Source organism: Oncorhynchus masou, chromosome 1 (genome assembly GCF_036934945.1).
Source record: "Oncorhynchus masou masou isolate Uvic2021 chromosome 1, UVic_Omas_1.1, whole genome shotgun sequence".
NCBI lineage: Eukaryota > Metazoa > Chordata > Actinopteri > Salmoniformes > Salmonidae > Oncorhynchus > Oncorhynchus masou.
This window is the reverse complement of record NC_088212.1, coordinates 13,964,737-13,992,612: the sequence shown is the minus strand read 5'-3', so window position 1 is coordinate 13,992,612 and position 27,876 is coordinate 13,964,737. Positions and strand designations below refer to the sequence as shown.

Below are 27,876 nucleotides of genomic sequence, written 5' to 3'. Positions count from 1 at the left end.
CCAAGCAGGGAGTTTTTGTATGGAGGTCGATGAGGGTCAAATTTGGCCAACAAAAAATGTATGGCGTATCTGCGACGTGAGGTTTATTTAATCGAAAATAAGTTTCCTAATGCTTAAGTTATGAGTGTACTGACATAAGTAAAACAAGTGACATCCCTGCAACTTTGAGAAAAAAAACACTATATTAGAGTTGTCTCTCGATCAAATTGTATTTGTCACATGTGCCGAATACAACAGGTGAAATGCTTACTTACAAGCCCTCAACCAACAATGCAGTTAAGAAAAATACCTACAAAAATAAATAAAAGTAACAAATAATTAAAGAGCAACAGTAAAATAACAATAGCGAGGCTATATACAGGGGGTACCGGTACAGAGTCTTATGGCTTGGGGGTAGAAGCTGTTTAGAAGCCTCTTGGACCCAGACTTGGCGCTCCGGTACCGCTTGCGTGCGTTAGCAGAGAGAACAGTCTATGACTAGGGTGGCTGGAGTCTGACATTTTTTAGGGCTTTCCTCAGACACCGCCTGGTATAGAGGTCCTGGATGGCAGGAAACTTGGACCCGGTGATGTACTGGGCTGTACGCACTACCCTCTGTAATGCCTTGCGGTTAGAGGCCGAGCAGTTGCCATACCAGGCAGTGATGCAATGCTCTCAATGGTGCAGCTGTAGAACCTTTTGAAGATCAGATGGCGATGTATATTCATGTCATGAGGCTAGTGGCATAGCATCTCTCTCCATTGAACATAGGAATTTGATGTCAATAACCCTCATCGAATATTCAAAAAGGGATTACAATAATAAGATGTATCCAATCCAAAGAAAGGATATGCGGGAGCTAGACAGCCCGCCTTGCCTGTGTGGACAACGACTCCCATTGTTAGGGCGGAGAAACGTATCTTGTCAGTATATCCATAATCTTTGGTTGATGCGACCCAATATTTACAAGAGCTGGGCTGTAACAAAAGCCAACAACTCTCCAGGACCAGAAGTGACTATAATATAGAACAATAAACTCTACCAGACATACAATATATTTCTTTTATGTTTCATTGTCACATACACCCCGGATAGGTGCAGTGAAATGTATTGTTTTACAGGGTCATCCATAGTAGTATGGTGCCACTGCAGCACTGACATAAGTGTCTTGCTTAAGGGCAAATCGAAAGATTTGTCACCACGTCACCTCGGGTATTCAAACCAGCGACCTTTCGGTTCCTAGCCTAACACTACTATCTATACCTGCCGCCCACAATCTTACCAGAGTAAATAAACAAAGAAACAAGTGAATTATAATTATGCTTTAACTACAGGGGTGTGTGTTCTCACATTTTGACCAGAATTATCATTTCAGTTTGCAGCACTGTTGTGGATTGTGCAGTTATTGGTAGTCATGTTTGGCATGACATCTTTATTTTGGTGCTTTTCTAATACAGCAGGCCAGTTAAAACATAGATACTTTGAGCTTTTCAGAAGAGAACCCAGATGTCATGAGCCACTCATCGATGGCGTTCTCATTGTTCTCCACATCCTCTTGCCAGTCCAGATGCCAACGCAGGTTTGCAATGACTTGGGTATAATTGTCACCAAGACTCTTTCGCCATGCAGCAAACTGTTGCTTATTGTAGAGACAGATTGCCTGAGAGACTTGGGGGTAGTCTACTGCGCTGCGCAGCAGCTTGTCCAGGCGACGACACACATCAGGGAATTTGGACGCCACATTGTGAAGCTCCTCTTTGTCCACCGTTAGGTCTGTCAGGGGAGAGAGATATTAAAAGTGTTAAAAGAGGAAAGGTTGCAGAGATTTGATCTACGTAGACCCTGCGGCTGAGGGAGGGCTCCACCTGAGGGAACTTCTAACAAAGGCTTTAGTGGGGAATGACATGACATATTTATTTAACCTTTATTTAACTAGGGAAGTCAGTTGACAGATATATAATGCCAAAAGTTATGTGGCTATGCTTAAAAATCACATACCAAGTACACACAGTAGTGGTACTGTTCCAAATCATATTTATCCACTAAATAAAAGGATTAGATATTGGACCATTTGTAATTTACATGGGACACACACACACACACACTCACCAAATAGCTGTGGGGGAACACTCACACCATCTGCGTAGGTAATGTACTTCCACCGGCCCTCCCTCAACATATAGGTGGAGGCGTTGGCATTGCAACCGTGGTATTCACTCAATACCCAGTCTGGGCGAGGCCGTGCGGGCCGGGCAGCAGACTGAGACAGCAAAGGCAGGAGTGAATGACCACTAAGGCCAACTGGCACTGCTACGCCTGCCATCTCTGCAAACATGTATGTGGAATGGAATCAGTTTACTGACCAGGATGTGTAACAACCCTTTGAATCCCTCCATCATCGAGCCCTGTGCTTCTGACCTGCATATACTCCTGTACTTACCCAGCACAGTGGGATAGATGTCCACCAAGGACACTAGCTGACTCAGCCGCAGGCCAGACTTCACCCCAGGCCCCATGATGAGCAGGGGGACATGGGAGCTGCCCTCAAACATGGACATCTTGTAGAACTGTCGGTGCTCCATGGCCAGGTCGCCGTGGTCAGACGTGAAGAGCAGCACTGTGGTGTCCAGCAAGCCTGTGTCCCGCAAAGCTGAGATCACCTGGCCTAGAAGGACCACAGAGAGTAGCGCAGCCACAGAATGGTTAGTACTCTCCGGGATCCTTCGAACATCCCTACCCTGAACCCTTACCTAACTTTAACTATTTTAAAATATCAACATCAAATGGAGTAGGGACATTGCAAGGATCCCAGATAGCACGGACCGCCACAGAATGAGTGTCTGTTGGGATTACATTCAAGGGGTAGTAGAAGTGTGGAATGTAAGGGACTACTTATTCAACTTCCAAACTACATTTGAAAACAGTTTTTTTTTGCCAAGAATGTTTTAGACCTAATCAATGTATGACCGAATACAAACAGTGTAGCTATTCCCTCCGCAAGGCAATCAAACAAGCTAAGCATCAGTATAGAGACAAAGTAGTCGCAATTCAACGGCTCAAACACAAGAGGTATGTGGCAGGGTCTACAGTCAATCACAGATTACAAAAAGAAAACCAGCCCCGTCAAGGACCAGGATGTCTTGCTCCCAGGCAGACTAAATAACTTTTTTGCCCGCTTTGAGGACAATACAGTGCCACTGACACGGCCCGCTTCCAAAACCTGCGGACTCTCCTTCACTGCAGCCGACGTGAGTAAAACATTTAAACGTGTTAACCCTCGCAAGGCTGGAAGCCCAGACGGCATCCCCAGCCGTGTCCTCAGAGCATGCACAGACCAGCTGGCTGGTGTGTTTACGGACATATTCAATCAATCCTTATCCCAGTCTGCTGTTCCCACATGCTTCAAGAGGGCCACCATTGTTCCTGTTCCCAAGAAAGCTAAGGTAACTGAGCTAAACGACTACCGCCCCGTAGCACTCACTTCTGTCATCATGAAGTGCTTTGAGAGACGAGTCAAGGACCATATCACCTCCACCCTACCTGGTACCCTCCAAACTCGTCATCAAGCTTGAGACCCTGGGTCTCGACCCCGCCCTGTGCAACTGGGTACTGGCCTTCCTGACGGGTCGCCCCCAGGTGGTGTGGGTAGGTAACAACATCTCCACCCCGCTGATCCTCAACACTGGGGACCCACAAGGGTGCGTTCTGAGCCCTCTCCTGTACTCCCTGTTCACCCACGACTGCGTGGCCATGCACACCTCCAACTCAATCATCAAGTTTGCAGACGACACTACAGTGGTAGGCTTGATTACCAACGATGAGACGGCCTACAGGGAGGAGGTGAGGGCCCTCGGATGGTGGTGTCAGGAAAATAACCTCACACTCAACGTCAACAAAACAAAGGAGATGATTGTGGACTTCAGGAAACAGCAGAGGGAGCACCCCCCCTATCCACATCGACGGGACAGTAGTGGAGAGGGTAGTAAGTTTTAAGTCCCTCGGCGTACACATCACGGACAAACTGAATTGGTCCACCCACACAGACAGCGTTGTGAAGAAGGCGCAGTAGCGCCTCTTCAACCTCAGGAGGCTGAAGAAATTCGGCTTGTCACCAAAAGCACTCACAAACTTCTAGAGATGCACAATCGAGAACATCCTGTCGGGCTGTATCACCGCCTGGTACGGCAACTGCTCCGCCCACAACCATAAGGCTCTCCAGAGGGTAGTGAGGTCTGCACAACGCATCACCGGGGGCAAACTACCTTCCCTCCAGGACATCTACACCACCCGATGTCACAGGAAGGCCATAAAGATCATCAAGGACAACAACCACCCGAGCCACTGCCTGTTCACCCTGCTATCATCCAGAAGGCGAGGTCAGTACAGGTGCATCAAAGCAGGCACCGAGAGACTGAAAAACAGCTTATCTCAAGGCCATCAGACTGTTAAACAGCCACCACTAACATTGAGTGGCTGCTGCCATACATGTAAAAAATGTATCACGAGCCACTTTAAACAATGCCACTTAATATAATGTTTACATACCCTACATTACTCATTTCATACGTATATGTATATACTGTACTCTATATCATCTACTGCATCTTTATGTAATACATGTATCACTAGCCACTTTAATCTATGCCACTTTGTTTACATACCCTACATTACTCATCTCATATGTATATACTGTACTCAATACCATCTTGCCTATGCCGTTCTGTACCATCACTCATTCATATATCATTATGTACATATTCTTTATCCCTTTACACTTGTGTGTATAAGGTAGTAGTTGTGGAATTGTTAGGTTAGATTACTCGTTGGTTATTACTGCATTGTCAGAACTAGAAGCACAAGCATTTCGCTACACTCGCATTAACATCTGCTAGCCATGTGTATGTGACAAATATAATTTGATTTGATTTGTATGAAAACTGATTGAGTTGCACAAGGTTGCAGAACATCCTATGGTTGGTGGCTGCCTGGCTGGTATGTGGCTAGATGTTTTACTACCAACAGCAATACATCTGCAATAAACCAGTATAACACCAGTAGCTGCTAAACTGTCCATTGCTGAACACCACATTCTGCAACACTGTAAAACATTGTACGGATGTTCAAATTTGGCCAAATGAAATTCCAGACACAAACAATTAAGTCACCACTAACCCAGCATGGCATCTGTTTCGGCACACATAGCGTAGTAGAAGGCCCGTATCTTTCTGACCTCCTGCTCTGTGAAGTTCCCACTGCAGTTCTTGGTGAAGGTGGAGTAGTAGTCCACAGGGTGCATGTCGGACAACGGCAGCCATTTTGGAATAGAGATTAATTCAGGCATCACCTGTGTGGACAGCAGCTCCTTATTACACATGCTGCGAAATGGAACACAAGCGCAGACTGCAGATGGGAATCAATCAACATGGTTTGACAATCTAGAGTAAAGTAGAATGCTTCTGAAGATGTATCAACATTTGGTTAGCACAGTTAAAACAAAGCTAGACTGCTAACATGACACATGACTGCTATAAAATTGTAAATAGGAACTAGTAGTAATTCTTGACGAGAACGTGCCTTTTCGAGCCAGTAAGGAGAGGTGCGGAAGGTGGACCCCCCAGCATTGGGCCCCAAGGAGTCTGTGACGTAGGGGTGTGGCAGGTTCAGGCCCAGGTAGAGGGCGAAAGGCTGGGAGAGAGCTGCAGCTTTGTGGCGGATCCACTGGGTGGCAATGTCCGTGGTTCTCCAGTCCTTGGTCATGACTCTCGTTGTGGACGCATCCCCAACCAGGTCTGTCACCGGCCGGCCCTCTTGCCGCAGAAGGAAAGGCACATCTCGCGTCCATGCCTCCACACGATTACTGGAGTGGAAATACACACATCATAAAAATGTGACATCACCAAAATTGACACGAGGAAAAAAACATAGGCCTAAATAAAGACATGAGTCAAATCAAGGGACTGTTCACATTTGGGGAAAATGAGACTGAATAGAACATTTCCATGCACAAGCCAATCTATCTACACATAAAGTCTCTGCATCTCTTAGCATTACAAGACTGGCTACTTTAAGTGAGCTCACGGTTTCCTGTAAAATGATGCTGTCAGTTCTGTTATAAATTATTATTATTTATTTACATTTATTTCATCTTTATTTAACCAGGTAGGCCAGTTGAGAACAAGTTCTCATTTACAACTGCGACCTGGCCAAGATAAAGCAAAGCAATGCGACAAAAACAACAACACAGAGTTACACATGTGATAAACAAATGTACAGTCAATAACACAATAGAAAAAGCTAAGTACAGTGTGTGCAAATGTAGTAAGGTTAGGGAGGTAAGGCAATAAATAGGCCATAGTGGCAAAATAACTACAATATAGCGTTAACACTGGAGTGATAGATGTGCAAGTAGAGATACTGGGGTGCAAAAGAGAAAAACAATAAATAACAATATGGGGATGAGGTAGTTGGGTGGGCTATTTACAGATGGGCTGTGTACAGGTACAGTAAGCTGCTCTGACAGAAATGCTTAAAGTTAGTGAGGGAGTTGTAAATCTCCAGCTTCAGTGATTTTTGCAATTCGTTCCAGTCATTGGCAGCAGAGAACTGGAAGGAAAGGCTGCCAAAGGAGGTGTTGGCTTTGGGGATGACCAGTGAAATATACCTGCTGGAGCGCTATTTTGTAAAAGACATTGCCGAAGTCAAGGATCGGTAGGATAGTCAGTTTTACGAGGGTATGTTTGACATTCATGACTCATTGCAGTGCCCACCCACCTGACAGAGTGACTTCCTGAAGTATAGTCCAGCTTCCCAACACTCAAGGTGTTATAGCCATTCTGTTGGAGCATGTCCATCCACGTTGTGGCATTGGGGTCCAGGCACTTATAATTATTCCAGGACTCAGTTAAATGGACAAAGCGACCACTCCACATAGCTGAGAAAAAGAATCAACATAAAACAGACCGTGAAATGTTTCCTTCCACGGACCAATGGTGGCCACTGGATTGAAATGCAGTTGTAGTATTGTTTGAGTGTGAATAAAATTTGAGCTGGTTACATTCCATTCCTTTGTACTGAACATGTCTGTTAGTCACAAACTATTGGAATCAGAGTCATCCACCAGCATTATGCAATTCAACTTCTTGTTCTGTATGTAGTGAATGGATCAGAACATAGCCCACATTATATACCAATATTCTGCTGTTGCCTTGAGGTCTTCCATACAAATGCACAACAACATCTTACCTGCTCTTGAGGGGCAACAGATTGGAGAATTGGTGTAGGCATTGATGAAGACAGTGCCTAGCTCCCGGAGATAGTTTAAATATGGTAACTGGACCACCCTACTCCCAGGGTCAAAGGTCAGCCGCCCATCCTTCAGCAAGAGGGAAATAAAGAGTTTGAATACCTTTAAAAAAAAACATCCTTCCCAATTATTTCTCCCTTCTTTGAGGTAGTAACAGAGCATCTACTATGTCTCTATTGATAATAACTGATCCATGACCACTCTCCAACCTTATCAGAGCAGTGATAAATTAACTAGGGATATTACAACTCCACGGGATGGTTGAGCTAACGTAGGCTAATGCGATTAGCATGAGGTTGTAAGTAATAAAAACATTTCCCAGGATATAGACATATCTGATATTGGCAGAAAGCTTAAATTCTTGTTAAAACTCACTGGTGGAAACAACTTATAAATCATCAGGAAAGTTAAATTGAAATATAATCCACACAAAATCTCATGAGAATGTTGTGTAAAACGAATCAAAAATATTTACAAAATGTCAAAGTGGCAGTACTTACAAATGCGTCGGACATCACCATCACAATGTTGGGTCTGAAGTTTGTGGTACGATTTTGGCACATACAATGTCCATGCGTTTGGGAAAGTATAAGGATAACTAACCATGTTCCATACATCGCGTACATCAATATAAAAAATATAATTATTACGACATTAACTGCTACTGCTTGACTTGGGGCTGACGAGAGGCATTTATTCAGGGAAGTGACTGTCGTCCAACAAGGGCTTCTTGACTGCAACAAATTCAATTTTCACGTTTGTTGTTGTTCCGCATTAGTCACGTGGTGTCGCCATTGCAGTACTAGGTTTCTAGCAGCAAAGAGCGCACACGAAGATAAAATTGATTTGCAAAAAATACTGTCAATTTCTGACAATTCGAGCAATATATATGACGCCGTGCCATCTTGTTAAATTTACTCATAGCATTGAAAAAAACGCCTTTTTGCCTCTGTCTGAAAGCCCACATATGGCTCCACCATGAAGCATCAAATATCTGATTAGTTGGGAATAGTGAAGTTAACTCAAATGTCTACTTTCATTGTATGTAGAAATCACTGGAAAATTACACATTTTAAAATAAATATATATTTTTTAACGTTATTTAATCTCAACAATTTGTACATTTCTTTCATTCTTGAAGTTATTGTCATGAAATGGATCCCATTATTTTGTCTTCAATAATTGACCTTCCCAAAGTTCTTGAGTAATGGCCCAGTTGGTGTCAAATCAGTGTGTTGACCTGAGGGTCTGGTCTGGCTGTCAGCTGCTCCAGGGAAAACAGTGGCACAGGCAGATTGTTCCGTATGGGCCTCAGCTCTGCACTGTGCTCTAGCTGGGCTGGGCATCCTTTGAGGGGGCTGAAACGGGTCCCCTGGGGGCCTTTGAGAGTGACCCCAGGGGCCAGCTCCATGCTATCAAGCATCAAGGTGCCAGAGAAGGGTACAATCCCCTCACTGTTGCCCCCATGCGGAATACTCCTCCTTTTAATGGTCAGACAGACTGCCCCAGTCAGGGGTTTCATTGCCTTTGTCTGTGTGGTATGTTGTTTCTCGAGATTCTGCCCTGCTGCCAGTGGACCTCCGGTTCTCAATGGATGGCGCTTTGAGGGACTGGCATCCAGCACTTCATATTGGGGCCAGACACGATGGCGTGGAAGACGGGCAAGATCCAGTCTCCGCAAGGATGGGAAGCCTCCACGCTGAGGGCGGAGCATAGCACTTTGGACAGAAATGTTTGGGCATGTCTCTACATACTCTTCTTCCTCAGTCACTGAGCTGTTCAGAGAATGCCTTGGAGACTGCAGGTAGTCCTCTGTAGGAGTGGTGGGTGATGTGTGATGCTGCCTCCAGGTCCCTCCCTCAGTTATGGGTGGGGGAGCAGGGGATAGTTTGAAACCCCTAAAACCTGGTGGCTCTCTGGCTTTTTTGGCTTTTCTGGAATGCTTGGGAGAGGAACTAAGCTGGCTCACTGTGTGAGTCTTGTGATTGGCCCTATGACCTGTCCGTCCAGCCGCCTCACCAACCGGAGTGGACCTCTGGAGGAAAACACCAGAGATGTGTTAGATTACATTATTATGATTAAATTATTAGCTTTCAGGTATTAGCATTACACCGGCCACTCACCGGTAAGCAAGCAACTAGCTTCAAACAATATACTTCATGGAGTTATCTACTTCCTTTACTACTCCATATTTACTGCTAGATATATCCTTGACATTTTGGCTTATTCCCAGGTACACTTGTTAGAGTGGAAACACAATGCAGCTCGATGGAGTATTGTTCAGAGCTACCTGTAGGGGAGAAGGGTAATTTGTTGGCTTGACTTGCAGAACCTGCACACAGCCTTGTGCCCAGGAGTCTGTAGTTGACGGCAGGGGCTCTGAATCTTCTTCCCAGGAGGGGGCACTGTCTGGTCCTTCCCCCTCATCCTGGATCAGGAACTGCCACTCCAGAATCTGCACTAAAGAATCTCGGGCCCAAGACGTTGTGAATAACTCTGGCTAGAGAGGAGACATTTCATTGTCAGTCCCGCAAAGAATTATCAGCATTATTGGTAAGAGGATAGTAAAGGGAAATTGGTCACCAGCCAGATTTAAACAGTGCATTTGATCCTCTGAGCAAAGGAAGGCACTTATTGTAAAGTGAATTGATTAAATCAATAGTATATACAGTGCATTCGGAAAGTATTCAGGCCCCTTGACATTTTCCACACTTTGTTACATTACAGCCTATTTTAAAATGGATTAAATTGTGTTGTTCCCTCATCAAACTACACACAATACCCCATAATGACAAAGCAAAAACAGGTTTTTAGAAAATAAAAATAAAATATCACATTTACATAAGTATTCGGACCCTTTACTCAGTACTTTGTTGAAACAACTTGAGCAGCGATTACAGCCTTCTTGGGTATGACGCTACAAGCTTGGCACACTTTTATTTGGGGAGTTTCTCCCATTCTTCTCTGCAGATCCTCTCAAGCTCTGTTAGGTTGGATGGGGAGCGTCGCTGCACAGCTATTTTTAGGTCTCTCCAGAGATGTTCGATCAGGTTCAAGTCCGGACTCTGGCTGGGCCACTCAAGGCCATTCCTGCATTATCTTGGCTGTGTGCTTAGGGTTGTTGTCCTGTTGGAAGGTGAATCTTTGCACCAGTCTGGGTTCCTGAGTGCTCTGGAGCAGGTTTTCATCAAGGATCTCTCTGTACTTTGCGCCTTTCATCTTTTCCTTGATCCTGACTAGTCTCCCAGTCTCTGCCACTGAAAAACATCCCCACAGCATGATGCTGCCACCACCATGCTTCACCATAGGTATGATGCCAGGTTTCTTCCAGACGTGACGCTTGGTATTCAGGCCAAAGAGTTAAATCTTGGTTTCAGCAGACCAGAGAATCTTGTTTCTCATGGTCTCAGAGTCTTTTGGCAAACTCCAAGTGGGATGTCATGTGCCTTTTACTGAGGAGTGGCTTCCGTCTGGCCACTCTACCATAAAGGCCTGATTGATGGAGTGCTGCAGTATTGGTTGTCCTTCTGGAAGGTTCTCCCATCTTCACAGAGGAACTCTGGGGCTCTGTCAGAGTGAACATCGGGTTCTTGGTCACATCCCTGACCAAGGCCCTTCTCCTCTGATTGCTCAGTTTGGCCGGGCAGCCAGCTCTAGGAAGAGTCTTGGTGGTTCCAAACTTCTTCCATTTAAGAATCATGGAGGCTACTGTGTTCTGTTCTGCCTTATTATTATTCGACCATGCTGGTCATTTATGAACATTTGAACATCTTGGCCATGTTCTGTTATAATCTCTACCCGGCACAGCCAGAAGAGGACTGGCCACCCCACATAGCCTGGTTCCTCTCTAGGTTTCTTCCTAGGTTTTGGCTTTTCTAGGGAGTTTTTCCTAGCCACCGTGCTTCTACACCTGCATTGCTTGCTGTTTGGGGTTTTAGGCTGGGTTTCTGTACAGCACTTTGAGATATCAGCTGATGTACGAAGGGCTATATAAATAAATTTGATTTGATTTGATTTGATTTGATTTGATTTGATTTGATTTGATTCTTGGGGACCTTAAATGCTTTGGGGACCTTACATTTTTTGGTACCCTTCCCCACATCTGTGCCTCGACACAATCCTGTCTCTGAGCTCTATGGACTATTCCTTCGACCTCATGGCTTGGTTTTTGCTCTGACATGCATTGTCAACTGTGGGACCTTATATAGACAGGTGTGTGCCTTTCCACATCATGTCCAAACAATTTAATTTACCACAGGTGGCCTCCCGTCAAGTTATAGAAACATCTCAATGGAAACAGGATGCACCAGAGCTCAATGTAGAGTCACATAGCAAAGGGTCTGAATACTTATGTAAATAAGGTATCTGTTTTAATAAATTTGTAAACATTTCTAAAAACCTGTTTTTGCTTTGTCATTATGGGGTATGGTGTGTAGATTGATGAACATTTATTTTTATTGAATCCATTTTAGAATAAGGCTGTAACATAACATAATGTGGACAAATGGAAGGTGTCTGAATACTTTCTGAATGCACTGTATACTGCCCACATTAAACTGATAAGCCACGTAAACTGAAGGATTCTTCATTGGCTACAGTACATTTATTAATATTTTTTTGAAACAAAATCAGAATGTCATCTCTGCACAGTGAATGTATCAGACTACTGTCTGACACAGGTAGTGTCCACCTGTGAACGTAAGGCCTCACCTGTCTCTGGAGATACACAGTGTAACATTTCTCCATGATATGGTTCATGAATTCATACAGGACCTCCACCACCACCTCCTCTCCTTCCTCCTGCACTAGCATGGACACCCAGTTAGACTCTGTCAGGCGGCCCGGGACAATGTCCACCACATCTGGACTCTGGGAAGGAGGAGGAGGGGGTGCAGGAGCAGAGTTGGTGCGCCCCTTCTCAGCACGGGACTTTGATGCAGCGCGGGACATCTTTGCCGGGAGCCTGATTAAGCACATAAGCCACAAAAAGAAAAGACCTCTCACTGTCAACTGTGTTTATTTTCAGCAAACTTAACATGTGTAAATATTTGTATGAACATAACAAGATTCAACAACTGAGACATAAACTGAACAAGTTCCACAGACATGTGACTAACCAGAAATGGACCCTGGACAAAGGGAGGGTCCAAATCTAAAGTAACAGTCAGTATCTGGTGTGGCCACCAGCTGCATTAAGTACTGCAATGCATCTCCTCCTCATGGACTGCACCAGATTTGCCAGTTCTTGCTGTGAGATGTTATCCCACTCTTCCACCAAGGCACCTGCAAGTTTTCTGACATTTCTGGAGGGAATGGCCCTAGCCCTCACCCTCCGATCCAACAGGTCCCAGAGGGTGCTCAATGGGGTTAAGATACAGGCTCTTCTATGGCTGTGGCAGAACACTGACACTCCTGTCTTGCAGGAAATCACGCACAGAACGAGCAGTATGGCTGGTGGCATTGTCATGCTGGAGGGTCATGTCAGGATGAGCTTGTAGGAAGGGTACCACATGAGGGAGGAGGATGTCTTCCCTGTAACGCACAGCGTTGAGATTGCCTGCCATGACAGCAAGCTCAGTCCGATGATGCTGTGACACATCGCCCCAAACCATGACAGACCCTCCACCTCCAAATCGATCCAGCTCCACAGTACAGGCTTCAGTATAATGCTCATTCCTTTGTCGATAAACACAAATCCGACCATCATCCCTGGTGAGACAAAACCAAGACTCGTCAGTGAAGAGCACTTTTTGCCAGTCCTGTCTGGTCCAGTGACGGTGGGTTTGTGCCCATAGGGGACGTTGTTGCCGGTGATGTCTGGTGAGGACCTGCCTTACAACAGGCCTACAAGCCCTCAGTCCAGCCTCTCTCAGCCTATTGCGGACAGTCTGAGCACTGATGGAGGGATTGTGCGTTCCTGGTGTAACTCGGGCAGTTGTTGTTGCCATTCTGTACCTGTCCCGCAGGTGTGATGTTCAGATGTACCGATCCTGTGCAGGTGTTGTTACACATGGTCTGCCACTGCGAGAATGATCAGCTGTTCATCCTGTCTCCCTGTAGTGCTGTCTTAGGCGTCTCACAGTACGGACATTGCAATTTATTGCCCTGGCCACATCTGCAGTCCTCATGCCTCCTTGCAGCATGCCTAAGGCACGTTCACACAGATGAGCAGGGACCCTGGGCATCTTTCTTTTGGTGTTTTTCAGAGTCAGTAGAAAGGCCTCTTTAGTGTCCTAATTTTTCATAAACTGTGATGTTAATTACCTACCGTCTGTAAGCTGTTAGTGTCTTAACGACCGTTCCACAGGTGCATGTTCATGAATTGTTTATTGTTCATTGAACAAGCATGAGAAACAGTGTTTAAACCCTTTACAATGAAGATCTGTGAAGTTATTTTGATTTTTACGAATTATCTTTGAAAGACAGGGTCCTGAAAAAGGGACATTTCTTATTTTGCTGAGGTTAGATTAGAATTGCGTGAGTGAAAAAAAGATGTAGGATACTATTAAATGTGCAGCCATTCAAAGCAATAACTTTTAGTTATAGTTCTGGTTCAGAATCTTGTCCTTTTCTACTCTCACTCCCTTTAAAAGTCCTAGATTAATTTGTACATTTATGTTTTATGGATGGAGTTACAATCGGCCTTCTTGGTGGGTTTTCTACTTGGAGAGAGTTGTCACTTTCTTGAAACACACCAGACTGTCTGCTGAGTGCAACAATAACACAGCCCTCACCACCTTGTATTGGACAAGAAGTGAAAAATCTTTGAAGCTGCCTGTAGTGATCGAACAACCTAGCCAAGAGAAGCAATGCATCAACAAACATAACAAGGTTGCTTGCTAATCTAGATAACAATATTTAGGTACCTTAAACAAAGAGCAGGCTGAAAATCTGTGTCTTCAATCTGATGGGAGAAGAACAAGAACACTTCTCTCGTTGCCCTACTTTTTCCCAACCCAAAAAGACAGGATTGCTTGGCAACTGAAAACGCCACTACCTTTTTTTGTGTACACAAAACGTATGACGTTTCACGCAAAGGTGGAGCTGTCACTATGGCTGCAAAGGACGCGCAATGGTAATCTCCTCCTCGCTAAATGAAATGCAATCTATTTAGCACTTGTTGATGAATGAATAACGTACATATAATATTGCTAACTGTATTTATCTAGCGAATAGCAGAATATATGATAGAAGCGAACGTTAGTTCACAATACGGTATTCTGTTCGACAATACTTGCCTCCAAGCTTAGGCTTGCTAGCAGTAGCTAGCCAACGTTAGCTAGCTAGCGTAAGAAAGATGAATAGACTTAAAGGCGACTTTAGCTGACTATTTATGTTTGCTGAATTGCATTACATTAGCTAACTACATTTTGCTGAATTGCATTACATTAGCTAACTAACTTAGTTCCTAATTTATGTAACGTATCCGTTAGGTAATTTAGCCGGCAATGGCTAGACTGATAACTAGATGGCTTCTAACGTCTTCCAATTCATAGGAGTGCATGGCAAGCTGATTAGCTATGCAGCTAGCTTGATTCAAGTGCCCAGTGTGGCATGGTCAAAAATCATGTGGATGACTAACGTTAGCTGGCTAGTAGGTCAGCATGTTCGCTGAACTTGCTCAATGAGAATGATAATCTTCACGTTGGGCAACATTATGTAGCTGCCATTGTGTTTTTTGGTATGACATATTTTACGCTGCCTCTTTCCCACATCTCACCCAACTCGGAGACACAGCGACATACTGACACACACTGCAATACTAACCAGCTTTATTTCTCATTGTTCCCCAGAATTGTCGTCATTAAGTACACTATTTGCACTCTCACTTTTTACCCAATTGAATTGATAAGATTGAAAGATGTACCACAAAGAGAAGAGCATTCAGATGAAAAGCAGTGCGTCTGCGCTATACAACAACCTGAGCGTGCTGCGCATAGCCCCGCGGAGCCTGACCTATTTCACAGTGGTACACGCCAACATGGTCAATATGGTCAGTGCTTCTTGGGACGGACTCAACTACTCCCACCGCCAGCTGCAGTCCAAAGAGGCCAACGTAGCTACCAGCTCCTCCCTCATCATGCAGGTAGACTGTTATTAGCGCTGACCAAGAGGGTGTCAGTGGATCATGAATGATATGGGTCTACGTCCTTCTTTAATGTCCATGTTAGATGGACATGAGTTGGTGCAGTATTTGATATTTTGTTGAAGGGGAAACTTGCTGTCTCTCCTTTCAGGCAGCCTGGTGTGTCCTCCCATCTCGTGACATCCTGGTGCTCACCTCTCAGAAAGGCATCCAGGTGAGTGGATTGTGTGTGTGTGTGCGTGCGTGCGTGCGTCTGTCACAGGAGGTTGGTGTGAACTAAATTTGGAAGGATGGCTCGTGTTAATGGCTGGAGTGGAATGGTATCAAACACATGGTTTCTATGTGTTTGATATTATCCCATTCGCTCCGTTCCAGACATTATTAAGAGCCGTCCTCCCCTCTGCAGCCTCCTGTAACATGTGTGTGGCCTTGTACAATGGTGTCCGCCTGTTGGTCAGGTCTTGACAGATGTGTCTGTGTTCCAGATGTATGAGTCGGATGGATCCATAATGGTATACTGGCATGCACTGGACACGCCTGAAACCCAAACAGGTAACTTCTGCCCCATATACAAATACTGAGTCTCCTCTAACCCTTACCAGTGCACACAAACCCAAGAGAGACTCTTCCTCTGGATATGAATGAGCTGCTCCTTTATCTCTACCCAGTAACAGCTACAGAAGCTCTGCTTCAGGAGTCCTTTTCTCTCTCTGCTGTGTGATTGTCTGGTGGCCATCTTTACCATGGATGGGTGTATTTACCATGGATGGGTGTCTTTGCCATGGAGGGGAGTCTTTGCCATGGAGGGGAGTCTTTGCCATGGAGGGGTGTCTTTACCATGGATGGGTGTATTTACCATGGATGGGTGTCTTTGCCATGGAGGGGTGTCTTTGCCATGGAGGGGTTTCTTTGCCATGGAGGGGTGTCTTTGCCATGGAGGGGTGTCTTTGCCATGGAGGGGAGTCTTTGCCATGGGGGAGTCTTTGCCATGGAGGGGAGTCTTTGCCATGGAGGGGAGTCTTTGCCATGGAGGGGAGTCTTTGCCATGGAGGGGAGTCTTTGCCATGGAGGGGTGTCTTTGCCATGGAGGGGAGTCTTTGCCATGGAGGGGTGTCTTTGCCATGGAGGGGTGTCTTTGCCATGGAGGGGTGTCTTTGCCATGGAGGGGAGTCTTTGCCATGGAGGGGAGTCTTTGCCATGGAGGGGAGTCTTTGCCATGGAGGGGAGTCTTTGCCATGGAGGGGAGTCTTTGCCATGGAGGGGAGTCTTTGCCATGGAGGGGAGTCTTTGCCATGGAGGGGAGTCTTTGCCATGGAGGGAGTCTTTGCCATGGAGGGGTGTCTTTGCCATGGAGGGGTTTCTTTGCCATGGAGGGGTGTCTTTGCCATGGAGGGGTGTCTTTGCCATGGAGGGGAGTCTTTGCCATGGAGGGGAGTCTTTGCCATGGAGGGGAGTCTTTGCCATGGAGGGGAGTCTTTGCCATGGAGGGGAGTCTTTGCCATGGAGGGGTGTCTTTGCCATGGAGGGGTGTCTTTGCCATGGAGGGAGTCTTTGCCATGGAGGAGTCTTTGCCATGGAGGGGAGTCTTTGCCATGGAGGGGTGTCTTTGCCATGGAGGGGAGTCTTTGCCATGGAGGGGAGTCTTTGCCATGGAGGAGTCTTTGCCATGGAGGGGTGTCTTTGCCATGGAGGGGTGTCTTTGCCATGGAGGGGTGTCTTTGCCATGGAGGGGTGTCTTTGCCATGGAGGGGTGTCTTTGCCATGGAGGGGTGTCTTTGCCATGGAGGGGAGTCTTTGCCATGGAGGGGAGTCTTTGCCATGGAGGGGAGTCTTTGCCATGGAGGGGTGTCTACCATGGAGAGGAGTTTGGTGTACTGTAGGTTGAGTTTCTGAGCTCAGAGGACCGTGCTGATGATATATCCTGATCTGTACCCACAGCTCAGGCAGTGTTTGCTCGAGGGATTGCAGCAGTGCGGGAAAAATACATCTGTGTGGGTAAGTACAGAATGAGCACGGCAAGCTAGGCCTCTCTCTCTCCTGCAATCAATTCAGACCTGACAGGATGTTGACCAAAACCCAGCCGGTTTCATCTCTCTCTCTCGATGCAGGCATCTCGTCTGGCTCTATGCTGGTGTTTGACGTCCCCATTAAAGGCAGTAACATCACCCTCTCGGAGGTGCTGGAGGAGCACAAGGAGTCCATCACGGATTTGGCCTCAGAATGTTCCGGTAGCCTGGTACTATGCAAAAACACCATGTGTATGTGTCTGTTGTTCATTTCGGAAAAGCATTATCCATCTGGGGCCAAGTGTTATGTTCGATAATAACCGTAACCATGTAGAACCGACAGACAGATGAAGGTGTAGTTGTCTGTCAATATGCATCAATCACAGCTTTAGATATTGACCCTGTCGTTGATGCTCTCCCTCCCCCAGGAGTGCATTGCAGAAATGGTGAGTGCTGACGACTCTGGCAATCTCTGTGTGTGGAAGTCAGGAGAGGACTTCCAGCTGCTCAACAAGATCCCTGGTTTTGAGTAAGTGAGTTACTGACAGTAGGATCTTTTAACCACATTTGAACTCCCTTCTTCAGATAAGGACATAGAGGCCTTGTAGTTATGAGTTCCTCTTGCCATTGGCCTGGCATCTGTGGAAATGCCACCACTAACCTCAACACCTCTGCCCTCTTCTTGTACCAGTATGAGCTGCTCCTCAGTGAAGCTGTGGAAGGGAACCGTGGTGGCAGGCTATGGCACAGGGCAGATCCGTCTCTACGAGGCCGTGACAGGGATCGTCCACGCTGAGGTCAACGCCCACGCACGCTGGATCTACTCCTTGGACATCGCCCCCTTCTCTGGCCTGGTGAGGTCAACACCAGATGCTGTCAGGATGGGGCAGTGGGAGGGATTGGCAATTTCCATATGACTATCTATCTCCAGACAATGGACTGTGTTTATCACCAGTTGTATGCAAACTGATTTTAAAGCAAGCGTCTGCTAAATGACTTAAATGTAAATGTAAGCTACTAGAGATCCATGTAGAAAGGCAAAACATCTTAATGTAAGGGAGTGAATTCTGATGCTAATAGATCATTTTCCCTGTCTGTCTGTCTGTCTGTCTGTCTGTCTGTCTGTCTGTCTGTCTGTCTGTCTGTCTGTCTCTGTCTGTCTGTCTATGTGTTTGTGCTCCAAGCTTCTTTCTGCTGCTGAGGACTCTCTGGTTAGAGTGTGGCATCTGACCTTGACCCCTGAGACTAACAGTGTGGAGGTAACCTCTCAAACCATACCAGGGAGGGACCTCACGACACCACGCACACACTGACAGACAGACATTGACTGCCTCCCTCCCTCTCTCTCCCTCCAGATCGTGCACATGTATAACGAGTGTGTGACAGATACCCAGATCTGCGGGGCTAAGTTCTGCGACGGGGACGGCTACGCCTTCGCTGTGACGGGCTACGACCTGAGTGAGATCATCCGCTACACACAGGTCTAACAGCAGTAGCACGCACCACGGGAGATGTGTGTGAGTGTGTGTGTGAGGTTGACGTGAACGGAGTGTGTCAGCTCAGCAGTATCTCTGTTGGGGAGTGTGTGACTAAAGAGAAGCCTACAGCAGGAAACATCTGCCTGATAGACCATGCAGCATCTAATTCCACCAGATCAATGGTCTACAGAGAGACGGAAAGCCTATGAAGGTTAACTCAGAAGCAAACCAGGGCTGTGACCCCATCTCCATCTACTATGGCCTAACTAGAGGACATGATACAGTATGTATGTCTACAGCGTCTCTCCCATGGATATTAACTTTGGTCCAGAGGTCAGATAGAGACAACATTCTTCTATCAAGTAGTTTCCTACGTATCAATGCGCGAAAGGAAAAGTGAGGCATCTTACTATATATGAGGAGAAATATGATTTGTAGTGCAATGTGACCTTGTATATTTTGACTGATCACATACTGGCTTATGCTGACACGTTTCCTCTGTGTTGAGTATTGGTGTGTGCGTGTGTGTGTGTGTGTGCGCGAGTAACGGACCATGAAACTACAGATGAGTGTGTATAAATCTGTTTTACAGATTTAAAATGAAGGGAGCAGACTATACTGTAACGACGTAGGGTTGCTGACAGCAGCACAAGTCCTCAGGTGTCTCAGTATATCATTGTTGCAAGTCTTTACAACGTGTATGGTAATGTAGGTCGTTCAGCATTCAGTTTGGAAATGTAACATTCCTTTGACTTAGTAAGTCTTGAATATTATTATTGTACAGCATCACTGTATAAATGTACTGTAACTATGAATCAACTTGACAATAAATATTTATTGTAGATAACTGTCGTTATGCTCTTTAATTTGTTTGTGCTATGTGTTTCTTAATTGTTGTGTGCTTGCAGCGAACTGCGCTTGTAGCAAATTGTCGCGAACGGCGGGGCAAGGAAGAGAACCTGGGTCGCTGGCACAATGGCAAACACTCTACTCATTGAGTCAATAGGGTTAACCCACTTGGTGGGACTTCTTTTATTTATACTATTTTTTTTTATTAGGCCTTTTTCTACCTAATTTTGTGGTATCCAATCGGTAGTTACAGTCTTGTCCCATTGCTGCAACTCACGCACGGACTCGGGAGAGGCAAAGGTCAAGAGCTGTACGTCCAGCCAAGATGCACTGCTTCTTGACAATGCTCGCTTAACCCGGAAGCCAGCCGCACCAATGTGTCGGAGGAAACACTATACATCTGGCGACCGTGTCAGCGAGCATGCGCCGGCCCGCCACAGGAGTTGCTAGAGTGCGATGGGACAAGGACATACCTGCCAACATGATGGGACTCCTACTTGTCACAAAATAGATGGCATCATGAGGGAGGAAAATTATGTGGATATATTGAAGCAACACCTCAAGACATCAGTCAGGAAGTTAAAGCTTGGCTTCCAGATGGACAATGACCCCAAGCATACTTCCAAAGTTGTGGCAAAATGGCTTAAGGAAAACAAAGTCAAGGTATTGGAATGGCCATCACAAGTCAAGGTATTGGAATGGCCCTGACCTCAATCCCATAGAAAATGCATGGGCAGAACTGAAAAAGTGTGCGAGCAAGGAGGTCTACAAACGTGACTCAGTTGCACCAGCTCTGTCAGGAGGAATGGGCCAAAATTCACACAACTTGTGGAAGGCTACCCGAAATGTTTGACCCAATTACATTTTTTTAAAGGCAATGCTACCAAATACTAATTGAGTGTACGTAAACTTCTGACCCACTGGGAATGTGATGAAAGCAATAAAAGCTGAAATAATTCTCTCTACTATTATTCTGCCATTTCACATTCTTAAAATAAAGTGGTGATCCTAACTGACCTAAGACGGAATTTTTACTAGGATTTAAAGACAGTTTTTCACAATTCCTATGTTTAAATGTATTTGGCTAAGGTGTATGTAAACTTCCGACTTCAACTGTATGTGTGTGTCTTCAAACTAACATGTTTAAAGGTACTATCTGTGATATTTCCTCGTCCCTCACCTTTATAACAAAGACTCACTTTCCTTCAGCAGCTGAACACACACTTTTATTTTTTTATTTTTTTCACCTTTATTTAACCAGGGAGGCAAGTTGAGACCCTCCGATTTGACACACTGAACTCTATCAGAGAAGTAGTTGGTGAACCAGGCGAGGCAATCATTTGAGAAACCAAGGCTGTCGAGTCTGCCGATGAGGATGTGGTGATTGACAGAGTCGAAAGCCTTGGCCAGATCAATGAACACGGCTGCACAGTAATGTTTCTTATCGATGGCGGTTAAGATATCGTTTAGGACCTTGAGCGTGGCTGAGGTGCACCCATGACCAGCTCTGAAACCAGATTGCATAGCCTAGAAGGTATGGTGAGATTCGAAATGGTCGGTAATCTGTTTGTTGACTTGGCTTTCGAAGACCTTAGAAAGGCATGGTAGGATAGATATAGGTCTGTAGCAGTTTGGGTCAAGAGTGTCCCCCCCTTTGAAGAGGAGGATGACCGCAGCTGCTTTCCAATCTTTGGGATTCTCAGACGACACGAAAGAGGTTGAACAGGCTAGTAATAGGGGTGGCAACAATTTCGGCAGATCATTTTAGAAAGAAAGGGTCCAGATTGTCGAGACAGGCTGATTTGTTGGGGTCCAGATTTTGCAGCTCTTTCAGAACATCAGCTGAACGGATTTGGGAGAAGGAGAAATGGGGAAGGCTTGCGCTAGTTGCTGTGGGGGTGCAGTGCGGTTGACCGGGGTAGGAGTAGCCAGGTGGAAAGCATGGCCAGCCGTAGAAAAATGCTTATTGAAATTATCAATTATGGTGGATTTATCAGTGGTGACAGTGTTTCCTATATTCAGTGCAGTGGGCAGCTGGGAGGAGGTGTTCTTATTCTCCATGGACTTTACAGTGTCCCAGAACTTTTTTGAGTTAGTGTTGCAGGAAGCAAATTTCTGCATGAAATAGCTAGCCTTGGCTTTTCTAACTGCCTGTGTATAATGGTTCCTAGCTTCCTTGAACAGCTGCATATCACGGGGGCTGTTCGATGCTAATGCAGAACGCCATAGGATGTTTTTGTGTTGGTTAAGGGCAGTCAGGTCTGGGGAGAACCAAGGGCTATATCTGTTCCTGGTTCTAAATTTTCTGAATGGGGCATGTTTATTTAAGATGATTAGGAAGGCATTTTAAAAAGATATCCAGGCATCCTTTACTGACGGGATGAGATCAATATCCTTCCAGGATACCCCGGCCAGGTCGATTAGAAAGGCCTGCTCGCTGAAGTGTTTCAGGGAGCATTTGACAGTGATGAGTGGAGGTCGTTTGACCGCTGACCCATTACGGATGCAGACAATGAGGCAGTGATCGCTGAGATCTTGGTTGAAGACAGCAGAGGTCTATTTAGAGGGCAAGTTGGTTAGGATGATATCTATGAGGGTGCCCGTGTTTAAGGCTTTGGGGAAGTACCTGGTAGGTTCATTGATAATTTGTGTGAGATTGAGGGCATCAAGTTTAGATTGTAGGATGGCTGGGGTGTTAAGCATGTTCCAGTTTAGGTCGCCTAGCAGCACGAGCTCTGAAGATAGATGGGGGGCAATCAGTTCACATATGGTGTCCAGAGAACAGCTGGGGGCAGAGGGTGGTCTATAGCAGGCGGCAACGGTGAGAGACTTGTTTTTAGAGAGGTGGATTTTTAAAAGTAGAAGTTCAAATTGTTTGGGTACAGACCTGGATAGTAGGACAGAACTCTGCAGGCTATCTTTGCAGTAGATTGCAACACCGCCCCCTTTGGCAGTTCTATCTTGTCTGAAAATGTTGTAGTTTGGAATTAAAATTTCAGAATTTTTGGTAGTCTTCCTAAGCCAGGATTCAGACACAGCTAGAACATCCGGGTTGGCAGAGTGTGCTAAAGCAGTGAATAGAACGAACTTAGGGAGGAGGCTTCTAAGCACACACACACACACACACTTATTTCACTACACATTCCTTCAGAAACATCTTCTGGAAATTCAGTTTCTAGTTTTGTGGACATTTGCCTTCAATAGAACAGCTGAAAGTAGAAACTGTGAAGTTGTGATCTATTTCAGAGCACCACAGACTCCTCTGGCCAGTTTAACCACAGACTCTTCTGGCCAGTCTAAACACAGACTCTTCTGGTCAGTATTTGATCAAACGTTGTTCACGTTTTATATGGTGGGTTGCAGTTCACCAAAATGCCAGTAGATGGTGCTCTGCATCAGTGTTCTGGGCCAACATCGTGGGAATGAGTTGGTTCCTTTTTTGTGTAATGAAGAAAAAACCTTAAGCACTTTCAGGGGCTTAGAGTTCACTCGTTGCTCATTCTCTCACCAAGTGTGCTCAGGGTGCTGTAGAGAGGTTTGGGAGGACATTATTCTTTCTAACTAACATCAAATATGTCTAGAGGGGAAAAAATGTTTTTTCAAGTAACCTTTGAAAATATTTTTTTGCAATCTGAGAAGTGGTGTTGTGGAGACAACTTAGATCTATTGATTGTTCCTAATTAACCCACTCATTAACACCGGTATATGTAAGGAACCATGTGGTGTAAATTCCTCAGTTATGGAAGCCTCTATGGCATGTAATGACAGTGTGTTAACTTACATTGATGATGATAGGGTCAAATGACTAACAGAGAATCAGTGGTAGCTAGACTGTCCAGAGGAGTCTGTGGTTAGACTGGCCAGAGGAGTCTGTGGTTAGACTGGCCAGAGGAGTCTGTGGTTAGACTGGCCAGAGGAGTCTGTGGTTAGACTGTCCAGAGGAGTCTGTGGTTAGACTGGCCAGAGGAGTCTGTGGTTAGACTGGCCAGAGGAGTCTGTGGTTAAACTGGCCAGAGGAGTCTGTGGTTAAACTGGCCAGAGGAGTCTGTGCTTAGACTGTCCAGAGGAGTCTGTGGTTAGACTGGCCAGAGGAGTCTGTGGTTAGACTGGCCAGAGGAGTCTGTGATTAGACTGTCCAGAGGAGTCTGTGGTTAAACTGGCCAGAGGAGTCTGTGGTTAGACTGGCCAGAGGAGTCTGTGGTTAGACTGGCCAGAGGAGTCTGTGGTTAGACTGTCCAGAGGAGTCTGTGGTTAGACTGGCCAGAGGAGTCTGTGGTTAAACTGGCCAGAGGAGTCTGTGGTTAAACTGGCCAGAGGAGTCTGTGGTTAAACTGGCCAGAGGAGTCTGTGGTTAGACTGGCCAGAGGAGTCTGTGGTTAGACTGTCCAGAGGAGTCTGTGATTAGACTGTCCAGAGGAGTCTGTGGTTAGACTGGCCAGAGGAGTCTGTGATTAGACTGTCCAGAGGAGTCTGTGGTTAAACTGGCCAGAGGAGTCTGTGGTTAGACTGGCCAGAGGAGTCTGTGGTTAGACTGTCCAGAGGAGTCTGTGGTTAGACTGGCCAGAGGAGTCTGTGATTAGACTGTCCAGAGGAGTCTGTGGTTAAACTGGCCAGAGGAGTCTGTGGTTAGACTGGCCAGAGGAGTCTGTGGTTAGACTGGCCAGAGGAGTCTGTGGTTAGACTGTCCAGAGGAGTCTGTGGTTAGACTGGCCAGAGGAGTCTGTGGTTAAACTGGCCAGAGGAGTCTGTGGTTAAACTGGCCAGAGGAGTCTGTGGTTAAACTGGCCAGAGGAGTCTGTGGTTAGACTGGCCAGAGGAGTCTGTGGTTAGACTGTCCAGAGGAGTCTGTGGTTAGACTGTCCAGAGGAGTCTGTGGTTAGACTGGCCAGAGGAGTCTGTGGTTAGACTGTCCAGAGGAGTCTGTGGTTAAACTGGCCAGAGGAGTCTGTGGTTAAACTGGCCAGAGGAGTCTGTGGTTAAACTGGCCAGAGGAGTCTGTGATTAGACTGGCCAGAGGAGTCTGTGGTTAAACTGGCCAGAGGAGTCTGTGGTTAGACTGGCCAGAGGAGTCTGTGGTTAAACTGGCCAGAGGAGTCTGTGGTTAGACTGGCCAGAGGAGTCTGTGGTTAGACTGCCAGAGGAGTCTGTGGTTAGACTGGCCAGAGGAGTCTGTGGTTAGACTGGCCAGAGGAGTCTGTGGGACTGGCCAGAAGTCTGTGGGCCAGAGGAGTCTGTGGTTAGACTGGCCAGAGGAGTCTGTGGTTAGACTGACCAGAGGAGTCTGTGGTTAGACTGGCCAGAGGAGTCTGTGGTTAAACTGGCCAGAGGAGTCTGTGGTTAGACTGGCCAGAGGAGTCTGTGGTTAAACTGGCCAGAGGAGTCTGTGGTTAAACTGGCCAGAGGAGTCTGTGGTTAGACTGGCCAGAGGAGTCTGTGGTTAAACTGGCCAGAGGAGTCTGTGGTTAGACTGGCCAGAGGAGTCTGTGGTTAGACTGGCCAGAGGAGTCTGTGGTTAGACTGGCCAGAGGAGTCTGTGGTTAAACTGGCCAGAGGAGTCTGTGGTTAGACTGGCCAGAGGAGTCTGTGGTTAGACTGACCAGAGGAGTCTGTGGTTAGACTGGCCAGAGGAGTCTGTGGTTAAACTGGCCAGAGGAGTCTGTGGTTAGACTGGCCAGAGGAGTCTGTGGTTAGACTGGCCAGAGGAGTCTGTGATTAGACTGTCCAGAGGAGTCTGTGGTTAAACTGGCCAGAGGAGTCTGTGATTAGACTGTCCAGAGGAGTCTGTGGTTAAACTGGCCAGAGGAGTCTGTGGTTAGACTGGCCAGAGGAGTCTGTGGTTAAACTGGCCAGAGGAGTCTGTGGTTAAACTGGCCAGAGGAGTCTGTGATTAGACTGGCCAGAGGAGTCTGTGGTTAGACTGTCCAGAGGAGTCTGTGGTTAGACTGGCCAGAGGAGTCTGTGGTTAGACTGGCCAGAGAAGTCTGTGGTTAAACTGGCCAGAGGAGTCTGTGGTTAGATCCCCAATCACACGGGTGCTGTTATTATTACACAACTCTACTGGATGAGTGAGGGGGAGGGAGGGGGGAAGGGAGAGAAAGGGGGAAAGAGAGAGATGCAACAGGTTGCATGATTGAGAGAGACAGAGGGGGTAATTAAGAGCATATAAAAACTCACACTGCAGTAGGAATAGAGAGAGAGAGGTTATGGGGAACTGGAATAGAGAGAGGTTATGGGGAACTGGAATAGAGAGAGGTTATGGGGAACTGGAATAGAGATAGGTTATGAGGAATAGAGATAGAGAGAGGGTATGGGAATAAAGAGTGGAGAGAATGGATGAGAAATAGGAATAGAGAGAGGGTATGGGGAATAGGAATACAGAGAGGGTATGGGGAATAGGAATAGAGAAGGGGTATGGGGAATAGGAGTAGAGAGAGGGTATGGGAAATAGGAATAGAGAGAGGGTATGGGGATAGCAATAGAGAGCGTATGGGGAATAGTGATAGAGAGAGGTTATGTGGAATTGGAATATAGAGTGGGTTTGAGAAGTAGGAATAGAGAGAGGGTATGGGGAATAGGAATATAGAGGGGGTATGACAAAAAGGGATTGAGAGAGGGCCTGGGGAATAGGAATAGAGAGAGGGAATGAGAAATAGGAATAGAGAGAGGGAATGAGGAATAGAGAGAGGTTATGGCCAATAGGAGTAGAGAGAGGGTATGGGAAATAGGAATAGAGAGAGGGTATGGGGATAGCAATAGAGAGTGTATGGGGAATTGGGATAATGAGAGGTTATGGGAAATAGGAATAGAGAGGGTATGAGAAATAGGAGTAGAGAGCGTATGGGGAATAGTAATAGAGAGAGGGTATGGAGAATAGTAATAGAGAGAGGGTTTGGAGAATAGTAATAGAGAGAGGGTTTGGAGAATAGTAATAGAGAGAGGGTATGGAGAATAGGAATAGACCGGGTATGGGGAATAGGAATATAGTGAGGGTATGTGGAATTGGGAATAGAGTTAGTGTATGCGAAATAGGAATAGAGAGCGGGTATGGGGAAATAGAAATAGATAGAGTGTATTGGGAATAGGAATAGGAAGCGGGTATGTGGAATTGGAATAGAGAGAGTGTATGGGGAATATGGATAGAGAGTGTATGGGGAATATGGATAGAGAGGGTATGGGGAATAGGAATAGGGTTGGGTATGTGGAATTGGGATAGAGAGAGGGCATTGGGAATAGGGATAGGGATAGTGTATGGGGAATATGAATAGAAAGAGGGTGTGGGGAATAGGAATAGAGAGACAGTATTGGGAATAGGAATAGAGAGGGTATGGGAATAAAGAGTGGAGAGAATGTATGAGAAATAGGAATAGAGAGATGGTATGGGGAATAGGAATAGAGAGGTTATTTGGAATAGGTTTTGAGAGATTGTATGGGGAATTGGAATAGAGCTAGTGTATGAGAAATAGGAATAGAGCGGGTGTGGGGAAATAGGAATAAATAGAGGGCATGGGGAATACAATTAGAGCTAGCGTATGGGGAATAGGAATAGAGCTAGGGTTTGGGGAATAGGAATAGAGTGAGGGTTTGGGAAATACTAATGTAGTGAGGGTATGGGGAGTATGAATCAAATCAAATTAAATCACAATTTTTTTGTCACATACACATGGTTAGCAGATGTTAACGCGAATGTAGCGAAATGCTTGTGTTTCTAGTTCCGACAATGCAGTAATATCCATTGAGTTATCTAACCTAACAATCTAACAATAGAGCTATGGTATTGGGAATACTAATAGAGCTATGGTATGGGGAAGACTAATAGAGCTAGGGTATGGAGAGTAGGAATAGAGCTAGGGTATGGGGAATACTAATAGAGTGAGGGTATAGGGAATAGTAATAGAGCGAGGGTATGGGGAATACTAATAGAGCTAGGGTTTGGGGAATACTAATTGAGCAAGGGTATGGGGAATACTAATAGAGCGAGGGTATGGGGAATAGGAATAGAGCTAGAGCATGGGGAATACTAATAGAGCTAGGGTTTGGGGAATACTAATTGAGCGAGGGTATGGGGAATAGGAATAGAGTTAGAGCATGGGGAATACTAATAGAGCTAGGGTTTTGGGAATACTAATTTAGCGAGGGTATGGGGAATAGGAATAGAGTTAGAGCATGGGGAACACT

The 27,876-nt window shown here is 45.9% G+C and overlaps 3 protein-coding genes across 6 annotated transcripts; 1 reads left to right on the top strand and 2 right to left on the bottom strand.

The window, feature by feature from the left end:
* Positions 1-159: 159 nt before the first annotated feature.
* Positions 160-8,032, bottom strand: arsk (arylsulfatase family, member K). Its single transcript, XM_064944929.1, has 8 exons — positions 7,783-8,032; positions 7,222-7,351; positions 6,751-6,910; positions 5,554-5,836; positions 5,152-5,323; positions 2,420-2,644; positions 2,089-2,304; positions 160-1,752 (listed from the first exon to the last, which is right to left on the bottom strand). The coding sequence occupies exons 1-8, from the start codon at positions 7,906-7,908 to the stop codon at positions 1,445-1,447; spliced, it is 1,620 nt and encodes a 539-aa protein (XP_064801001.1). The 5' UTR covers positions 7,909-8,032; the 3' UTR covers positions 160-1,444.
* Positions 8,033-8,174: 142 nt separating this feature from the next.
* Positions 8,175-14,268, bottom strand: LOC135519759 (uncharacterized). The gene is made up of 4 exons (XM_064945008.1): positions 14,149-14,268; positions 11,993-12,245; positions 9,573-9,782; positions 8,175-9,317 (listed from the first exon to the last, which is right to left on the bottom strand). The coding sequence occupies exons 2-4, from the start codon at positions 12,230-12,232 to the stop codon at positions 8,505-8,507; spliced, it is 1,263 nt and encodes a 420-aa protein (XP_064801080.1). The 5' UTR covers positions 12,233-12,245; positions 14,149-14,268; the 3' UTR covers positions 8,175-8,504.
* Positions 14,269-14,319: 51 nt separating this feature from the next.
* On the top strand, positions 14,320-19,699 carry wdr54 (WD repeat domain 54). 4 transcript variants are annotated; one of them, XM_064944547.1, is made up of 10 exons: positions 14,320-14,357; positions 15,076-15,368; positions 15,520-15,582; positions 15,854-15,920; positions 17,307-17,363; positions 17,477-17,604; positions 17,803-17,903; positions 18,066-18,228; positions 18,559-18,633; positions 18,730-19,699. In XM_064944547.1, exons 2-10 carry the CDS (start codon positions 15,144-15,146, stop codon positions 18,859-18,861), a joined length of 1,011 nt encoding a protein of 336 aa, XP_064800619.1. In that variant the 5' UTR covers positions 14,320-14,357; positions 15,076-15,143; the 3' UTR covers positions 18,862-19,699. The 4 variants fall into 4 exon arrangements, with proteins under 4 accessions (XP_064800619.1, XP_064800824.1, XP_064800768.1 ...); XM_064944696.1 differs by having other exon boundaries at positions 14,324-14,357; positions 15,136-15,368; XM_064944752.1 differs by lacking the exon at positions 18,559-18,633.
* Positions 19,700-27,876: the final 8,177 nt, after the last annotated feature.